Raw genomic sequence first — 17,701 nt, 5'->3', positions numbered from 1 at the left:
AGCTGAGCTTCTGGTCTGGGGGACCTGTACATTTTGGGTCAGGTCACATAAGGCAGGAGCCAGGATTGGAGATTTCCTCCATACAAGTCCCTAACCTGCACTGCAGAACCTCCAAGTACGAACTTCTTAAAGGGACCGTCCAGAGGTTGAAACCATGGCAACACATGGCTCAGGCTGTTATTGCAGCTCTGCTGTATAGAAAGAAGTGGAGATTTAGTTACAATAACAGGAAGGCAGCCATGTTTTATACCTCCGGACAATGTCTTTAAGTTGACAGATTGCCTCTGGCTCTAGTAAGTTTTCTCTCCCTCCAGCCTTTGCTGTGGCCTCTGTCATGGTCTAATTACTACACACCTGGAACCTGTGGAAAGAGACAATGTTTCTCTGATATTTGGAGAGGGATCTATAATGGGACGATCATTAGATGCTATCATTCGGAGAAATCGCCTACAAGGTCCCGGGGGCTGCAGTGACATTGCCCCATCCAGCAGTGACTCAGGCCCCCCCTGTCACCAGGATTGGGGTCCCTATACATTGTATTATATTGTCCCTGCACCCGCAGAGGATCAGGTCTGCAGGTGGAACCTGACGGGACCTCAGAGCGGTCACTAAGCTTCGTGCAGGGACATCGCTGATATAACAGATGTAAAGGGCCGAGATCCTGGGAACGTAGCGACAAAGTACAAAGTGACGCAGAATCAGCGCGAGATGTTCACAGCAAGACGATGTATTTGTGCCAAATTCGCAAATCAAGTCCAAGCTGGAAAACTGCACACAAATCGCTTAGAACCTAATTCCTGCATGTGAGGAGGGACAAATAAATATCTCAGGGCTAAAGCCTCGGGCGACATCAGAGGGGCAGAAAGAACAAAAAACTAAATAAAAAAAAAAAAAAAAGTCTTAACTTCTCGTCACTGAACTAATACAAAACAAAAGGAAAATAAAATAATGAGCCGGGGTCTGACATCTGAGACCCCCGTAGCTTGTGCAGGAGGCAGGCGCCCTACAACGTGTGTGTGTGTATAGGATCCTAAAAGTTACAACGATTAACCCCTTTATTGCTTAAGACAGACGCAAGTCTTTTGTCTGTAACTGTGCAATATAGAAATCTTGGCCTGTCCAGTAATGCCGGGGTTAAAATCTAGTGAGGGGCAATTAAAATAAGTGGGAGGGGAAAAAAAAAAAAAACAATAATCAGGAACTAGGGGGAAGCAAAGAGTTACCGGCCCATTAGGGGTCCCCCCTGCCATTGCACAACACATGCATTATACGCCAAGGTTTACACCCGCAGGAGGAGGGAGACAAAATGAAAAGTGTCCAGGATGTCGTCCTCGAGCTACAGGGGCCGATTCCTCAGGATTATTTGGGCTCCGTCCGTGTCAGGCCTCAAGGTCCCATTACCTCAGGTCCCCAGTCATGACCCACATCTCGTGCGGTTCAGACATTAAAGCCTTCAGCGTCACAGCTTCATCTCACTCGTCCTCATCATCATCGTCTTCCTCGCCGTCAGACAGCGCTGTACACGGGCGGATCTGGCGGTAACCGTCTAACCATTTCTCCACCATCTGTGTGACCAGGGGGTGGTTCCGGCGGCGGGAGCTTTTCTGCATGGCTACCAGCACCCCACCTTCAGTCACACAACAGTCCAACCATTCCCGCAGCAGCTTCTCCTGCTGGTCCTCATTGCCGAGCTGAAAGACAAGGAGACACATAGCAGTCCTACCCATGATCCAGTGCTGGAGCCCTGCAGGAGCACTTTGACCTCTTACCTCTTGCGCTGACAGGAAGTGGATGTGCAGGAGCTTCCTCTCGCTGTCCACCAGAGGCAGAAACGTAACCGTTATGTCGTCGTCTGTGTTTAGGTTTGCACCGGCACCGCGATTGTCATAGCCGTCATTCTCCATCGCTACCAGGGCTGAGAAATGGCCCCTCGTGTAGCCCAAAGCAATCGGACTTTTCCAGCAGAAACTCTGCTCCCACAGAAGTGGCAAATACACCCCTGAAAAAGAGGAAGCGGCTTTACGGCAGGGGCCGGCAATGTCCGGCCAGAAACGAGAGTCACATGGGAACGGCCAATAGTGACAGGACAAAGCCATCTGCCCCGGGTGTCACCTGCAGGGTCCGGGCCACCACAGGCCCGATGTGCTGGATACCAGTCTTACCTTGGAATCGAGTGTATCCCAACGTCTCCCCGCGGAAGCTCTTGTAATATTTCACTCCATATACTATGATTGGTCTTCTGAGAATATGCGCCAGAACAAAGATGTGCGTCTGCTCCAGGCTGGCCCCTGGCTACAGAAGAAAGACACAATGTACCTGTACAGGAGCACTGCAGGGGTCCTGTCCTATTACACATCACATATACACTGACATATAGTAGTCACCACGTCTGCTCAGTATACAATGTATCCGATACGCCTTTCCATCCTGCTGAGTGACAGCACATGGGGTCAGTCCATGGGGAGCCGAGAAGTCACTCAGCAGGGGAGAGGACACCGGTGAGGTCACTGTCCATACAAGTCACTTCAGACACCCCTATCTGTAGCTCTAGTAAAACATGCTTTGGGTGTCATATTAAAGAGAAGGATCGCATTATCTACAGAACCAGAGAAACAGAAACAGAAACCGGTAAAAACACTTGGCACAACAAGAAATTCATCTTTAACTGAACACAAGCTTGATGTGATCTGAAAGATGAGATGCTCTTTAACATGACACCAGCAATACGTTTGCAGGAGCTACAGAACTGAAGATGTCTGAAGTGACACTTCCCATGCAGCCTTTAAGCATAACGCCATCTAGTTTTTGTTTCTTTCATGATCCACTAAATAAACTTTGAAGCAAGATGTAAATTGGAGTTGAGGAGGAGGAGTTCAAACACTGTAGTCACGGTGGGAGCTCTGAACGCCGCTACCTCTGCGATCTACATCATGCATCAGACTTCAGGAGATCTGGTGAGGTCTCTGGATGCAGGACCCCTATCACAGTGAAGGAAGAGAGAGCTGGACTTCAGTGTTAAAATCTCCGCCTACTTGACTTTTTACAACCAGTTTACATCTCGCATCAGATGATTTTCTGGATGATGCCACCGCCCTGGATCTTCAGCTGCTTGACAACATACTGGTAGTGGTTTATTAGGTTGATATCAGCTGACAGGTTCCCTTTAATGCACAACATAAGGTCGGCTATGACATCAACGCACAAGGCCAAATTGTAAGAATTATTGGCACAGCAGGCGGGGATGAAATGTGTTCCCATCACTGTCTACCTCCCTGTGTTCTCACCATGTCGGGTGGGTAAGTGGAGGGCATCCATTGTGTAGAAGTACTTACCTGACTCGCTAGTGAGAGGATAAAAGCCCAGTCTTCCTGCCATTGTTCCTCTCTCAGAGAGAAGTGGAGTCCAAAGCTCTGGGAGTACCAAGACTCCCACTCCTTCCAGCGGCTGTAAAACCTGGACACAAACAGCACAGACGGGTCATGAGGGAGAACTGGTCCGGCCAGGGGCTCATGCAGGTGAGTATGAGGAGGCGCCCCAAGCTCTTACCAGTGGGAGCAGTCGTGCAGGCTGTCGTGCAGGGCCTTCCGTAGCACCGAGTCCTTGTCGTAGATGCCCCAGGTGGCTTGTAGCACTGAGTCCAGGAGGCAATCGCCCGCAGTGCGGTTCCAAAGTGCATAAAGTCTGCTGTCCAGGCGGGTCCCCAGCTCCAGGGACCAGTTTATAATGGGAGATTCCTCCTCTAGTTCTGGAATGGATCATGCACGTGTTACATTGAAAATTCAGCTCCGGGACCATGGGTCAAAGCAGAACAGGACTTACCTTTCTGAACATCCCGGTCCAGAACTTCATCAAACAGTTTCTCCTGAACAGCTGGCGGCAGATCTTCTATGTCTAGAATAGATCGTCATATACAACTCAATAGCAAGAAGCCAATGACAGCGGATCACCCCCCCCCCCCCCCCCAAAAAAAAGCATGGCCGGTGCTATAAACCCAGACAGGGGTGTCTGAAGTGACACTATCCCGGCTAACTCTAAACTTGACTCATCTCAGGTAAATATGACTCTTCTCTGCTCATTTTCAGAAGAAATTGGAGGAGGAAAATGAGTGAGATTTCTCATAAAAGAGAATTCTATAAAATCTGAAGACAGGGAATGGTAGCATCTCTATAGGTCCCCGAGGATCCTCCATGTCCCCTTACAGCTCCTGACAACCATGTGTAAGAGTCCTGCAGTCCTGGGTTATAGTGTGAGGCCGTTACCTGCGGGTAAAGTGAACGTCACAAGGTCCGTCAGGAAGTAACAAGCGAAGTCGCCCTTCCTCTGGTGCATGGACGCTGCGATCTCCCTCCGGATCTGCTCGGTGAGCTCAGGACACACCATGGCCGGGATACATTTGGCCGCATGCTGAGACACCTGGAGGTATACGGGAAGACATTGTGATATTATGGGGTGCAAGTGGATGAGGGATGGAGGGTGACCCCATATAACACGTATACAGCGGTAGCGGCCGAGCACCAGTGCACAGTATAAAAGCCGCTCACTTCTGTTAGAAGGATGGCCAGCATGTCCTGCCTCTGGAAGCGGATAGATAGATGCACCAGAGTGTAACCCACATCAAAGGCCGAAGGACGATTCAGCAGACGAACTTCATCAGCAGAAAGCTGCCGGGCGATGTCTCCTCCCGAGGTCTTGTAAGCCTCCACAGCCGACAGGTCGCCCTCCACCACACCTGCAAGACACGACAGGGAGACGTGGCAGGTGAAAGGGCTATGGACTCCATTACCAGCAGTCTGCAAACTCAGGTGTGAACTGGTCCCAAGACTCAGCAGCCGGATGCCCCAACAGGACCAGCACAAGGGAAACTACAGCGCCCCCTCTGCTCATCATCAGTATCCACCTCCATTACGCTCCGTACCCAGAGGCTGGACGAGCATCAGCCCCAGAGTCGTTTATCAGCTAAAATACAACCATAAAAGCAGAGACACCCAGATGCCCCTACTTAGCATTTACAAGGAATTTTTTGTCTGACATCGGGCCCCAGAACCTCCAGCACCACCGGTCCAGAGTATGGCCTACACTAGCCCCAGAACCACCAACACCACCGGTCCAGACTATGGCCTACACTAGCCCCAGAACCACCGGTCCAGACTATGGCCTACACTAGCCCCAGCACCACGGGTCCAGACTATGGCCTACACTAGCCCCAGAACCTCCAGCACCACCGGTCCAGAATATGGCCTACACTAGCCCCAGAACCACCGGTCCAGACTATGGCCTACACTAGCCCCAGAACCTCCAGCACCACCGGTCCAGACTATGGCCTACACTAGCCCCAGCACCACCGGTCCAGACTATGGCCTACACTAGCCCCAGAACCACCACCAACACCACCAGTCCAGAATATGGCCTACACTAGCCCCAGCACCACCGGTCCAGACTATGGCCTACACTAGCCCCAGAACCTCCAGCACCACCGGTCCAGACTATGGCCTACACTAGCCCCAGCACCACCGGTCCAGACTATGGCCTACACTAGCCCCAGAACCACCAACACCACCGGTCCAGAATATGGCCTACACTAGCCCCAGCACCACCGGTCCAGACTATGGCCTACACTAGCCCCAGAACCTCCAGCACCACCGGTCCAGACTATGGCCTACACTAGCCCCAGAACCTCCAGCACCACCGGTCCAGACTATGGCCTACACTAGCCCCAGCACCACCGGTCCAGACTATGGCCTACACTAGCCCCAGAACCACCACCAACACCACCGGTCCAGAATATGGCCTACACTAGCCCCAGCACCACCGGTCCAGACTATGGCCTACACTAGCCCCAGAACCTCCAGCACCACCGGTCCAGACTATGGCCTACACTAGCCCCAGCACCACCGGTCCAGACTATGGCCTACACTAGCCCCAGAACCACCACCAACACCACCGGTCCAGAATATGGCCTACACTAGCCCCAGAACCACCAACACCACCGGTCCAGACAATGGCCTACACTAGCCCCAGAACCACCAACACCACCGGTCCAGACAATGGCCTACACTAGCCCCAGAACCACCAACAACACCACCAGTCCAGAATATGGCCTACACTAGCCCCAGCACCACCGGTCCAGACTATGGCCTACACTAGCCCCAGAACCTCCAGCACCACCGGTCCAGACTATGGCCTACACTAGCCCCAGCACCACCGGTCCAGACTATGGCCTACACTAGCCCCAGAACCACCAACACCACCGGTCCAGAATATGGCCTACACTAGCCCCAGCACCACCGGTCCAGACTATGGCCTACACTAGCCCCAGAACCACCAACACCACCGGTCCAGACTATGGCCTACACTAGCCCCAGAACCACCAACACCACCACCGGTCCAGACTATGGCCTACACTAGCCCCAGCACCACCGGTCCAGACTATGGCCTACACTAGCCCCAGAACCTCCAGCACCACCGGTCCAGACTATGGCCTACACTAGCCCCAGCACCACCGGTCCAGACTATGGCCTACACTAGCCCCAGAACCACCAACACCACCGGTCCAGACTATGGCCTACACTAGCCCCAGAACCACCACCAACACCACCGGTCCAGAATATGGCCTACACTAGCCCCAGAACCACCAACACCACCGGTCCAGACAATGGCCTACACTAGCCCCAGAACCACCAACACCACCGGTCCAGACAATGGCCTACACTAGCCCCAGAACCACCAACAACACCACCAGTCCAGAATATGGCCTACACTAGCCCCAGCACCACCGGTCCAGACTATGGCCTACACTAGCCCCAGAACCTCCAGCACCACCGGTCCAGACTATGGCCTACACTAGCCCCAGCACCACCGGTCCAGACTATGGCCTACACTAGCCCCAGAACCACCAACACCACCGGTCCAGAATATGGCCTACACTAGCCCCAGAACCACCAACACCACCGGTCCAGACTATGGCCTACACTAGCCCCAGAACCACCAACACCACCACCGGTCCAGACTATGGCCTACACTAGCCCCAGCACCACCGGTCCAGACTATGGCCTACACTAGCCCCAGAACCTCCAGCACCACCGGTCCAGACTATGGCCTACACTAGCCCCAGCACCACCGGTCCAGACTATGGCCTACACTAGCCCCAGAACCACCAACACCACCGGTCCAGACTATGGCCTACACTAGCCCCAGAACCACCAACACCACCACCGGTCCAGACTATGGCCTACACTAGCCCCAGAACCACCGGTCCAGACTATGGCCTACACTAGCCCCAGAACCACCGGTCCAGACTATGGCCTACACTAGCCCCAGAACCACCGGTCCAGACTATGGCCTACACTAGCCCCAGAACCACCGGTCCAGACTATGGCCTACACTAGCCCCAGAACCACCAACACCACCACCGGTCCAGACTATGGCCTACACTAGCCCCAGAACCTCCAGCACCACCACCGGTCCAGACTATGGCCTACACTAGCCCCAGCACTACCGGTCCAGACTATGGCCTACACTAGCCCCAGAACCTCCAGCACCACCGGTCCAGACTATGGCCTACACTAGCCCCAGCACCACCGGTCCAGACTATGGCCTACACTAGCCCCAGAACCACCACCAACACCACCGGTCCAGAATATGGCCTACACTAGCCCCAGAACCACCGGTCCAGACTATGGCCTACACTAGCCCCAGAACCACCAACACCACCACCGGTCCAGACTATGGCCTACACTAGCCCCAGCACCACCGGTCCAGACTATGGCCTACACTAGCCCCAGAACCACCAACACCACCGGTCCAGACTATGGCCTACACTAGCCCCAAAACCTCCAGCACCACCGGTCCAGACTATGGCCTACACTAGCCCCAGCACCACCGGTCCAGACTATGGCCTACACTAGCCCCAGAACCACCGGTCCAGACTATGGCCTACACTAGCCCCAGAACCACCGGTCCAGACTATGGCCTACACTAGCCCCAGAACCACCAACACCACCACCGGTCCAGACTATGTCCTACACTAGCCCAAGAACCTCCAGCACCACCACCGGTCCAGACTATGGCCTACACTAGCCCCAGCACCACCGGTCCAGACTATGGCCTACACTAGCCCCAGAACCTCCAGCACCACCGGTCCAGACTATGGCCTACACTAGCCCCAGCACCACCGGTCCAGACTATGGCCTACACTAGCCCCAGAACCTCCAGCACCACCGGTCCAGACTATGGCCTACACTAGCCCCAGCACCACCGGTCCAGACTATGTCCTACACTAGCCCCAGAACCACCACCAACACCACCGGTCCAGACTATGTCCTACACTAGCCCCAGAACCACCAACACCACCGGTCCAGACTATGTCCTACACTAGCCCCAGAACCACCAACACCACCGGTCCAGACTATGGCCTACACTAGCCCCAGAACCTCCAGCACCACCGGTCCAGACTATGGCCTACACTAGCCCCAGAACCACCAACACCACCGGTCCAGACTATGGCCTACACTAGCCCCAGAACCACCAACACCACCACCGGTCCAGACTATGGCCTACACTAGCCCCAGAACCACCAACACCACCACCGGTCCAGACTATGGCCTACACTAGCCCCAGCACCACCGGTCCAGACTATGGCCTACACTAGCCCCAGAACCTCCAGCACCACCGGTCCAGACTATGGCCTACACTAGCCCCAGAACCACCAACGCCACCGGTCCAGAATATGGCCTACACTAGCCCCAAACCAGACTGACTGAAGCTGCTGATCGCATCTTCTCGGCAAGTCTATTAACCCCTTCAGCTCCAGGAATACTAAATCCCAGGATGCCCCTGCAGGCACAACACTCAGGGGAGCTGTGACGGGACTGATAATATCGGATCAGGCGTCACACTCACTCCCGGCCACTGCAGAAGATAATGTGACTGGAGATCAGCCCCTTATACTGAGAAGCTGAGCTTCACTCACAGAATCTACCGGGCCATGATAGGAGATTATGTGACCAGAACCCAGTATAGAGAAGGGAGGATAGCACCATGCAGAGTTATCAAATAGTCTTATGAATAAGTATAATTGCTTGTACAGGCCTTAATATGACCTCTGACAATAGATGATGTCACAGCTTATCTCCTCCCCCTCCTGTACAATGACCTCTATATAGATAACACTGACCCATCGTTACATCACTACTGACAATAGATGATGTCACAGCTTATCTCCTCCCCTCCCTGTACAATGACCTCTATATAGATAACACTGACCCATCATTACATCACTACTGACAATAGATGATGTCATAGCATATCTCCTCCTCCCTCCCTGTACAATGACCTCTATATAGATAACACTGACCCATCATTACATCACTACTGACTATAGATGATGTCACAGCTTATCTCCTCCCCTCCCTGTACAATGACCTCTATATAGATAACACTGACCCATCATTACATCACTACTGACAATAGATGTCACAGCTTATCTCCTCCTCCTCCCTGTACAATGACCTCTATATAGATAACACTGACCCATCATGACATCACTACTGATAATAGATGATGTCACAGCTTATCCCCTCCCCTCCCTGTACAATGACCTCTATACAGATAACACTGACCCATCATTACATCACTACTGACAATAGATGATGTCACAGCTTATCTCCTCCCCCTCCTGTACAATGACCTCTATATAGATCACACTGACCCATCATTACATCACTACTGACAATAGATGATGTCACAGCTTATCTCCTCCCCCTCCTGTACAATGACCTCTATATAGATAACACTGACCCATCATTACATCACTACTGACAATAGATGATGTCACAGCTTATCTCCTCCCCCTTCCTGTACAATGACCTCTATATAGATAACACTGACCCATCATTACATCACTACTGACAATAGATGATGTCACAGCTTATCTCCTCCCCCTTCCTGTACAATGACCTCTATATAGATAACACTGACCCATCATTACATCACTACTGACAATAGATGATGTCACAGCTTATCTCCTCCCCCTCCTGTACAATGACCTCTATATAGATAACACTGACCCATCATTACATCACTACTGACAATAGATGATGTCACAGCTTATCCCCTCCCCTCCCTGTACAATGACCTCTATACAGATAACACTGACCCATCATTACATCACTACTGACAATAGATGATGTCACAGCTTATCTCCTCCCCCTCCTGTACAATGACCTCTATATAGATAGATGTAGATGTATAAATGTAGTAGTAACCTCCCCTGATTACATGCTGACTAAAATATAGCAGATCTCAAAATGCCCAAAATCTGAACTATTAAAACCTATGTATCTATGGGCTGCACATGTAGCGGTGCTAGTAACCATGTAGCAGGGAGCACATACACAGAGATATAACTTGCAGCCACGCACGATGTATGTGAAACCTGGGAAGAAAAACAATTGACCATAAACATCCAGAATACAGGAGGCTGGACAGAGGCAATCACAAATCAGTGTAGATCAGAGCCCACACAATAGATGAGCCGCTCCGCTGGCCGCTCCGTGACTCATCCGCACTATTTATAGCAATCCCAGAGACGCCATCACGTACAAACATCTGTCTCCTGCGCCGTAACACATGGAGCCAAGAGACAGGACGTGGCCAGAGCTGTACAGGACCCCATGTTATATCTCCTGTGTATTACACACCTATACAATACAGCAGTATACACAGGCATCCACAAAGATGGAGAACCGGAGCCCTTTAAGACTATTCTCCAATGAAGCAGATCTAAGGCCTCCATAGAGGACATAGCACGGCTGAGAGCGGTGATTGGCTGCGCTGATGCTTGTATACAACACTAATAGTGCAGCTGCATACACAAGGTAGAGGGCAAGAATAGTATTAATGGGGTGGGGCGAATATTATTCTAATGTTACAGGCGTTCACAATATGATCACCCCAGTTAAGCGGTACCTATACTCCACCTATATAGTGCGCTCCTAATCTAGCATTGTGGTATGGCTGTAAATACATACAAAACCTAAAGAACACAAAAGCCAATTTACCCGAAATATATGAAAAAATGCATCTGTATTACAATAAACAATTTAGGGGGAACAAGGGCACTACAAAAATGCAACTAGATGATGCAGGGTGATACATGGGGCCGATGTCAAAAACTAATGTACAAGACAATGAAAACGCGCGTCAGGGACTTTACACCAGACGTGGGTAGAGCACTGATCATGGGTACGTGCAATACATTTCCTTTACTTTCTAGGTATCAAGATATACAATAATGTCATTGGGTACATGCAATACGCTCTTCTCCACCTCTATGCAGGACATGATTCCAGTATGTTGTCTATAGGTAACACAGTAAGGACTGCACTTATGGAGGTTGGTATCTGGGAGCTTTATATTTTGCGCACTTTAAGGCACCTGACACTTTTTGTGTATACTGTAACAGCATTATACCGGATACTTTCCACGCATGCACTTTAACCATCTCACCACCGCCTCCCATTAAGAGCCCATGTGCCACTCACCCACATTCCAGTTTTTCATTGTCTTGTACATTAGTTTTTGACATTAGGAATCAGCCCCATGTATCACCCTGCATCATCTAGTTGCATTTTTGTAGTGTCCTTGTTCCCCTCAATCAGATCAACCTGTCATCAGTTTTTAAATTTTTGCTTATTATTTTAATAAAGATGCATTTTTTCATATATTTCAGGTAAATTGGCTTTTGTGTTCTTTAGGTTCTGGTGCTTGTATACAGCACTGAGGGAGCAGGGTCTTGGAGACCAGCGAGTAGCATCATCACTTACCCACGCACGCGTTCAGGAACAGCCAGTCCGTCTTCCTCATTCGGTTTTTAATTTGCTTTAACTTCTTGAGGTCCAGCTCGAGCTCGTCCTTGCTGCCGACAGCCCCGGCCAGTTCGATCCTTTGGAAATCCATCTCTGAATCGCGCTTGGACATGGGTGGGGAGCGGCGCTGTCCATTCCCACTGCTGCAGCCGCTTCTCCATCGGGCCCGGTCCTGCTCATTGATAATAGAGGAGGCCTCGTCCGTGTCTGCCAGCTCTATCGAGTCCATGTTATTGGGAGAAGGGTGGTCGCATACTACACACTTTTTGGCCTTGGCGCCGTTCTCGTACGTACAGGCAGAACAAGTCCAGTGCTGACCTTTAATGTTTAGTTTATTGCGGTCATTATATTCCTCACATGGGTCAATGGGACTGGGTACAGATCGCAAACCTGACCCAGAAGATTGCGGAGATTCCGTGGGACTCCGTGTCCTACGTTGGGACAAACACTGTGTGCATCGGATGGCTCTGGGCCAGTTCAGGTAGGTACACATGTGGCAGGACCACTTACTGTTTTCCAGGCTAAATGTAGTTTTTACCCGCGGTCTGGCGCTAGAGTCGGGGCAGATTAATGGACTCCCCCCGCCCCTTTCTATAGGGCCCACATTGGGGGTGCTGCCTTTGAATGGTTCTTCTGTAATGATAGCAGCGCTGGGTCTCTGGGCTCGGCACATGGTGCACTTGATAGCAGACGGCCAGTTCTCGTAAGTACAATATTCGCAGGCCCACTTTATTCCATGCTCCGTCATGGTGACACTCCCAGGGGCGCACAACGGTGTCTGTCAGGAAGCTGGAAGAGAGGAACACAAGGAATTACTATACAAGGAGAAAGGCCACAGAATATTACAGACATCGGAGGTCACACTATGGAGCTGTATGGTGACTGGCAGGCCGCATATTGGGAGTGGAAGTTGCCTGGAATGATGGCAGCTCTCTTCCTGTGAGAGTCCAGAGATCAGTGTTTAAGTCTGTTGTGTGAACATACTCTTAGAAAGCCAATAGCGATGGGCCTGTCCTTACACTAACCAGAGGCTTGTAGAGATCACGTAGACAACATAGGAGTTACAATAACTATTTCAAGGGGATGGGGCTGGATTAGAAAAAAAAAACTAAACAATGTTCAAGGAAGAGGCTCCTGCTGCAGCCGGTTGTCTTACAGTCATATGACTGAGCTGCAGAGAAGTTTGCTTTATATCTACCACCAGGATGAAGGATTGTAAACCAAGAACTGACACTGGTGAGTGCCCCCTCTAGCAGCATCCGATCTTTAAGCTTCCGATGCCCTTGTTAGAGAGGCTCTGGGCTCCATAAACACCTATGGAGCTTAAAGCCCCTCAGGCTTATTTGCATAATTGTAAAATTTAAACACACACACACACACACACGTGTCGGTGCTTGGTTTACAATCCTTCATCCTGGTGGTAGGTTGTTTTTTGAGCTTGGATAGGTATCTGGTAAGTGGGGCCTGACAGGGGACCAAAATCCTCAGAGGGCGCAGTGCAGAATCTAACGAGGGCCCGGGCACAGATCTCACTGCTCCCTCCTCCTCCACGATATCAGAATGCAGAAATTTAAAATACATATTTGACACAGGAGCATAGTAACCCATGGATAACCCCTACAAGCCAACATGAGACAAAGGGGAGGAGCTTAATGTTCAGCACAAACCAGCCCGAGGATGTAAAATCAAAGATCTAGTGTCCGACTCTCCAAAGCTTTTCCCACAACTATTCCAAACGTCAGGACAATAGACTAAATAAGTCGCGTGGAAGGCAACGCTGAGCCCAAACATCATGGGACGGATGACTGCGCCGCCCGCGCTGAATGTATAAATATTACACCGGAGTATAAAACGACAGCGGACAACTAGGGCCAAGGTCACAGGCGTCTCAAGCTGGAGGATACATCATATACAAGGATAACATGAGGTGTTCCCAGCTCATTATCTGCCCAACCTCAGGCTACAGACCACTGGAGAGAGCGCGGCAGGGGGCCAGACTGAACAATGCAGAAGAGGAGAGGCTCCTGCTGCAGCCAGTCGTCTTACAGCTTGTATCAGAGCAGGGAGGAGGACGCGCTCCTGCTGCAGCCAGTCGTCTTACAGCTTGTATCAGAGCAGGGAGGAGGACGCGCTCCTGCTGCAGCCAGTCGTCTTACAGCTTGTATCAGAGCAGGGAGGAGGACGCGCTCCTGCTGCAGCCAGTCGTCTTACAGCATGAATCAGAGCAGGGATGGACTGATAACGTACCCAGTATGGGTACAAAACGCGTCTCCTAAACAACAATAGAATTTTGCTGTATTGCTTTTTAAAGCATAAACAATTACAAAGTAGAAAATCCAGAAACAAGCGCCGAACACGAGCTGTATGCTCACAAACTTCTATCTGCAACATATCCACTGGTCGGGAGACTGTGGGTCCACCAAGGGCTGCCCTGTGGATTTAGTCTACAAAAGCGTTACAAGGGGGGGGGGTTATGACACAACCTTTCAAGGTGAGCGCCTAGTTGTATGCATCTACTGGATTGGTATCACTTAACTTGCTACACTATATTTGCGCTTTCTACCATTCCCGCCTCTCCCCCCCTATACCACAAATATCAGAGCAGGGAGGAGGAGGCGCTCCTGCTGCAGCCAGTATTCTTACAGCATGTATCAGAGCAGGGAGGAAGAGGAGGAGAGGCTCCTGCTGCAGCCAGTTGTCTTACAGCATGTATCAGAGCAGGGAGGAAGAGGAGGAGAGGCTCCTGCTGCAGCCAGTCGTCCTACAGCTGGTATCAGAGCAGGGAGGAAGAGGAGGAGAGGCTCCTGCTGCAGCCAGTTGTCTCACAGCTGGTATCAGAGCAGGGAGAAGGACGCGCTCCTGCTGCAGCCAGTTGTCTCACAGCTGGTATCAGAGCAGGGAGGAGGACGCGCTCCTGCTGCAGCCAGTTGTCTCACAGCTGGTATTAGAGTCTGCTTAAGATACTGCTTAGTTGTGACAATGTAAAGGAGGAGATATTGCAGACTATTCTACTTATGTTTATTTTTTGAGTTTATTTACCAAAATATTTCAATAATTAGGTGTTTACACAAAATCACTTGGGGTGCATGTAGATGACCTACTCATACAAGACTAGTGGTGGTCCCAGAACAGCTCCACTGTTCCTGTAGTGGCTGTACCATGTTACTGCATCTCAACTAATCTTTCAATTGATGGGATCACTAGCGATTTCAATATTTGGAAGCTGGAAAACCGTATAAACATAACATTTCTACTGACCCAAAATGATTTCCCATTACGAGCAAAAATAGGGGCTAATCCTTCAGCTAATACTCCCAAACACTCCCTACAACTGCCCCGACACCCCGAGCGCCAGGCCCCAGCGCTACCATTACTCTCACCCCGGAGCCGAGGATCCTCAGTGCTGGAAAAATCCAATCTCAGGATTTCATCCAGAAATAGGACGAGTGTGACAGAGCAGAAATAGTTTTCAGATTGTCATGTACCAGGTCCCCAGGGCCTCCCCTGCACAATCATTGTCATGTACCAAGTGCCCAGGGCCTCCCCTGCACAATCATTGTCATGTACCAAGTCCCCAGGGCCTCCCCTGCACAATCATTGTCATGTACCAAGTCCCCAGGGCCTCCCCTGCACAATTATTGTCATGTACCAAGTCCCCAGGGCCTCCCCTGCACAATCACTGTCATGTACCAAGTCCCCAGGGCCTCCCCTGCACAATCATTGTCATGTACCAAGTCCCCAGGGCCTCCCCTGCACAATCATTGTCATGTACCAAGTCCCCAGGGCCTCCCCTGCACAATCACTGTCATGTACCAAGTCCCCAGGGCCTCCCCTGCACAATTATTGTCATGTACCAAGTCCCCAGGGCCTCCCCTGCACAATCATTGTCATGTACCAAGTCCCCAGGGCCTCCCCTGCACAATCATTGTCATGTACCAAGTCCCCAGGGACTCACCTGCACAATCATTGTCATGTACCAAGTCCCCAGGGACTCACCTGCACAATGTGCACCTACCCCCCAAACAGCCGCAATAACCCAAAGCACAACAGATTATGAGGAAGTCTTTCCAGATCAAAGATGGGGCCGAGGGAATAAGTAACCCGGTGACACTAGCGGGAACATGGATTGGGAGCAGATTTCGGGGGGTCGGTTTGCTTGTGCTGGCACCTGACTCGTTTGTCTCTTCTTCCTCCATTGTGTCTTAGTACATGACATTACTGAAGGTCTGTAGGTGCCAAGCCATCCCTCAGGGACCCGCCATGTGCCAAGCCATCCCGCAGGGACCCGCTATGTACACGTTACTCCCTGGAATCAGATAGGACACTACAGGCACAATCTAAGCAAATAGATGTCAAAAGGAAAACTGAATTGACAAACATCTGTCTCCTTCTCCACTGGTTCTGATTTGGGAAGTACTGACCCATAATACCCAGAGAAGAGGGCACCGCCCTGCAGATGCCCGGGTGACCACATACACAATGAACATGTTGGGAGACTGCGGGGAGGTTTTGTTATGTTGTAGAGGAGGCCCGGGAGGAAGGGTGGACCCTCGCGGCCAGAACCAGACTCCTATAAAGCTTCGGCTTCTCAGGTTTCATTGTTTGGGAATAGCAGCGGAGCAGAAATTCCAGAGGATGGATATACAGCAGTGCAGGCAGTAAGTGTAGAGGCGTCAGACTCGGGGAACGGAACATTAACCCTCACTATTCACTTTCTGGTGCATAAAACCTTATTTTACCCCCATTGACAACTGCTGGGACCAGGACAATAAGAAGAGACGGCATGTACTCCCCCCCCCCCCCCCATCAGAATACTGGAGGATGGAGATGAGCGGCGTTCATGTCCGGCTGATCCCCTGCTAATCATAGCCATGGCTACAGCTGCTAGAAGCGTTCGCATGAACCCGACCCCACACATCAGGTGTTATCTCTAGAGGCACCTTCAGAGATCAGAGGGGTCACATGGATGACCAGCGCTATGATACCCCCTGAGGTCAGAGGGGTATCACATGGATGACCAGCGTTATGATACCCCCAGAGGTGTATCCCATGGATGACCAGAGCTATGATACCCCACTGAGGTCAGAGGTGGGAGGGGTATCACATGGATGACCAGCGCTATGATACCCCCCTGAGGTCAGAGGGGTATCACATGGATGACCAGCGTTATGATACCCCCTGAGGTCAGAGGTGGGAGGGGCATCACATGGATGACCAGCGCTATGATACCCCCTGAGGTCAGAGGTTGGAGGGGTATCACATGGATGACCACCGCTTTGAATGAATTGTGTCGTCATCAGGACAGGAACTCATAGCTGAAATATTATACAGCAAGAATCTCTCCCATCCTTCCCCAGATCTCCCCCTCCATCTCTGCTTCTCTCCAGACCACAGCAGACGCTGCTAAATGATGTAGGGGCGATTTTTATCATCCATATCTACATAGAGACGGGAAATCAGCAGGGACCGTTTCCTTATACGACGCCTTACAAGGAAACCAACCAAGGGAGCGGCAAGAAAAACCAAGAACCTCAACGAGACAACTTGTATAATGTAACAGAGGCCGCGCCACCCGGGGGTTAAATCACCTTCCATCACTTAAAGTCCAGACATCAAGACCGGATCAGAGCCATATGCACATCTCAAGTTCCCTACAACCCCCAATGAGATATTTAGGGGGGAACCAGATGGTAGGAGCTCCTAGTGGATACACAGCCTCTGACCCCTGACCGCGGCAGTAATCTATTCAGTGACTGCTGGAGGAATGTACATACCTTACAGGTAGGTAGGTCAGGAGTAGCCAATGCCCATATTAATACATTCAGGACGTATCAGAC

The 17,701-nt window shown here is 51.1% G+C and overlaps 1 protein-coding gene across 2 annotated transcripts in view; it reads right to left on the bottom strand.

Annotated features, from left to right (window-relative positions):
• Positions 1-706: 706 nt before the first annotated feature.
• The window catches only part of ZRANB1 (zinc finger RANBP2-type containing 1), a 30,507-nt gene continuing 13,512 nt past the window's right edge, over positions 707-17,701 (bottom strand). For both annotated transcript variants that reach the window (XM_072129338.1, XM_072129339.1), the window contains exons 2-10: positions 11,823-12,653; positions 4,542-4,729; positions 4,260-4,413; positions 3,820-3,891; positions 3,547-3,745; positions 3,333-3,453; positions 2,163-2,292; positions 1,770-1,999; positions 707-1,691 (exon numbers count right to left, since the gene is read on the bottom strand). In XM_072129338.1, the coding sequence (XP_071985439.1) occupies positions 1,473-1,691; positions 1,770-1,999; positions 2,163-2,292; positions 3,333-3,453; positions 3,547-3,745; positions 3,820-3,891; positions 4,260-4,413; positions 4,542-4,729; positions 11,823-12,612 (2,103 nt within the window). In that variant the 5' untranslated portion in view covers positions 12,613-12,653 and the 3' untranslated portion in view covers positions 707-1,472. The remainder of the gene's footprint in view (positions 1,692-1,769; positions 2,000-2,162; positions 2,293-3,332; positions 3,454-3,546; positions 3,746-3,819; positions 3,892-4,259; positions 4,414-4,541; positions 4,730-11,822; positions 12,654-17,701) is intronic.

Source organism: Engystomops pustulosus, chromosome 11 (assembly GCF_040894005.1).
Source record: "Engystomops pustulosus chromosome 11, aEngPut4.maternal, whole genome shotgun sequence".
Lineage (NCBI taxonomy): Eukaryota > Metazoa > Chordata > Amphibia > Anura > Leptodactylidae > Engystomops > Engystomops pustulosus.
The sequence above is the reverse complement of the archived record's forward strand: the minus strand, read 5'-3'. Positions and strand labels throughout refer to the sequence as shown.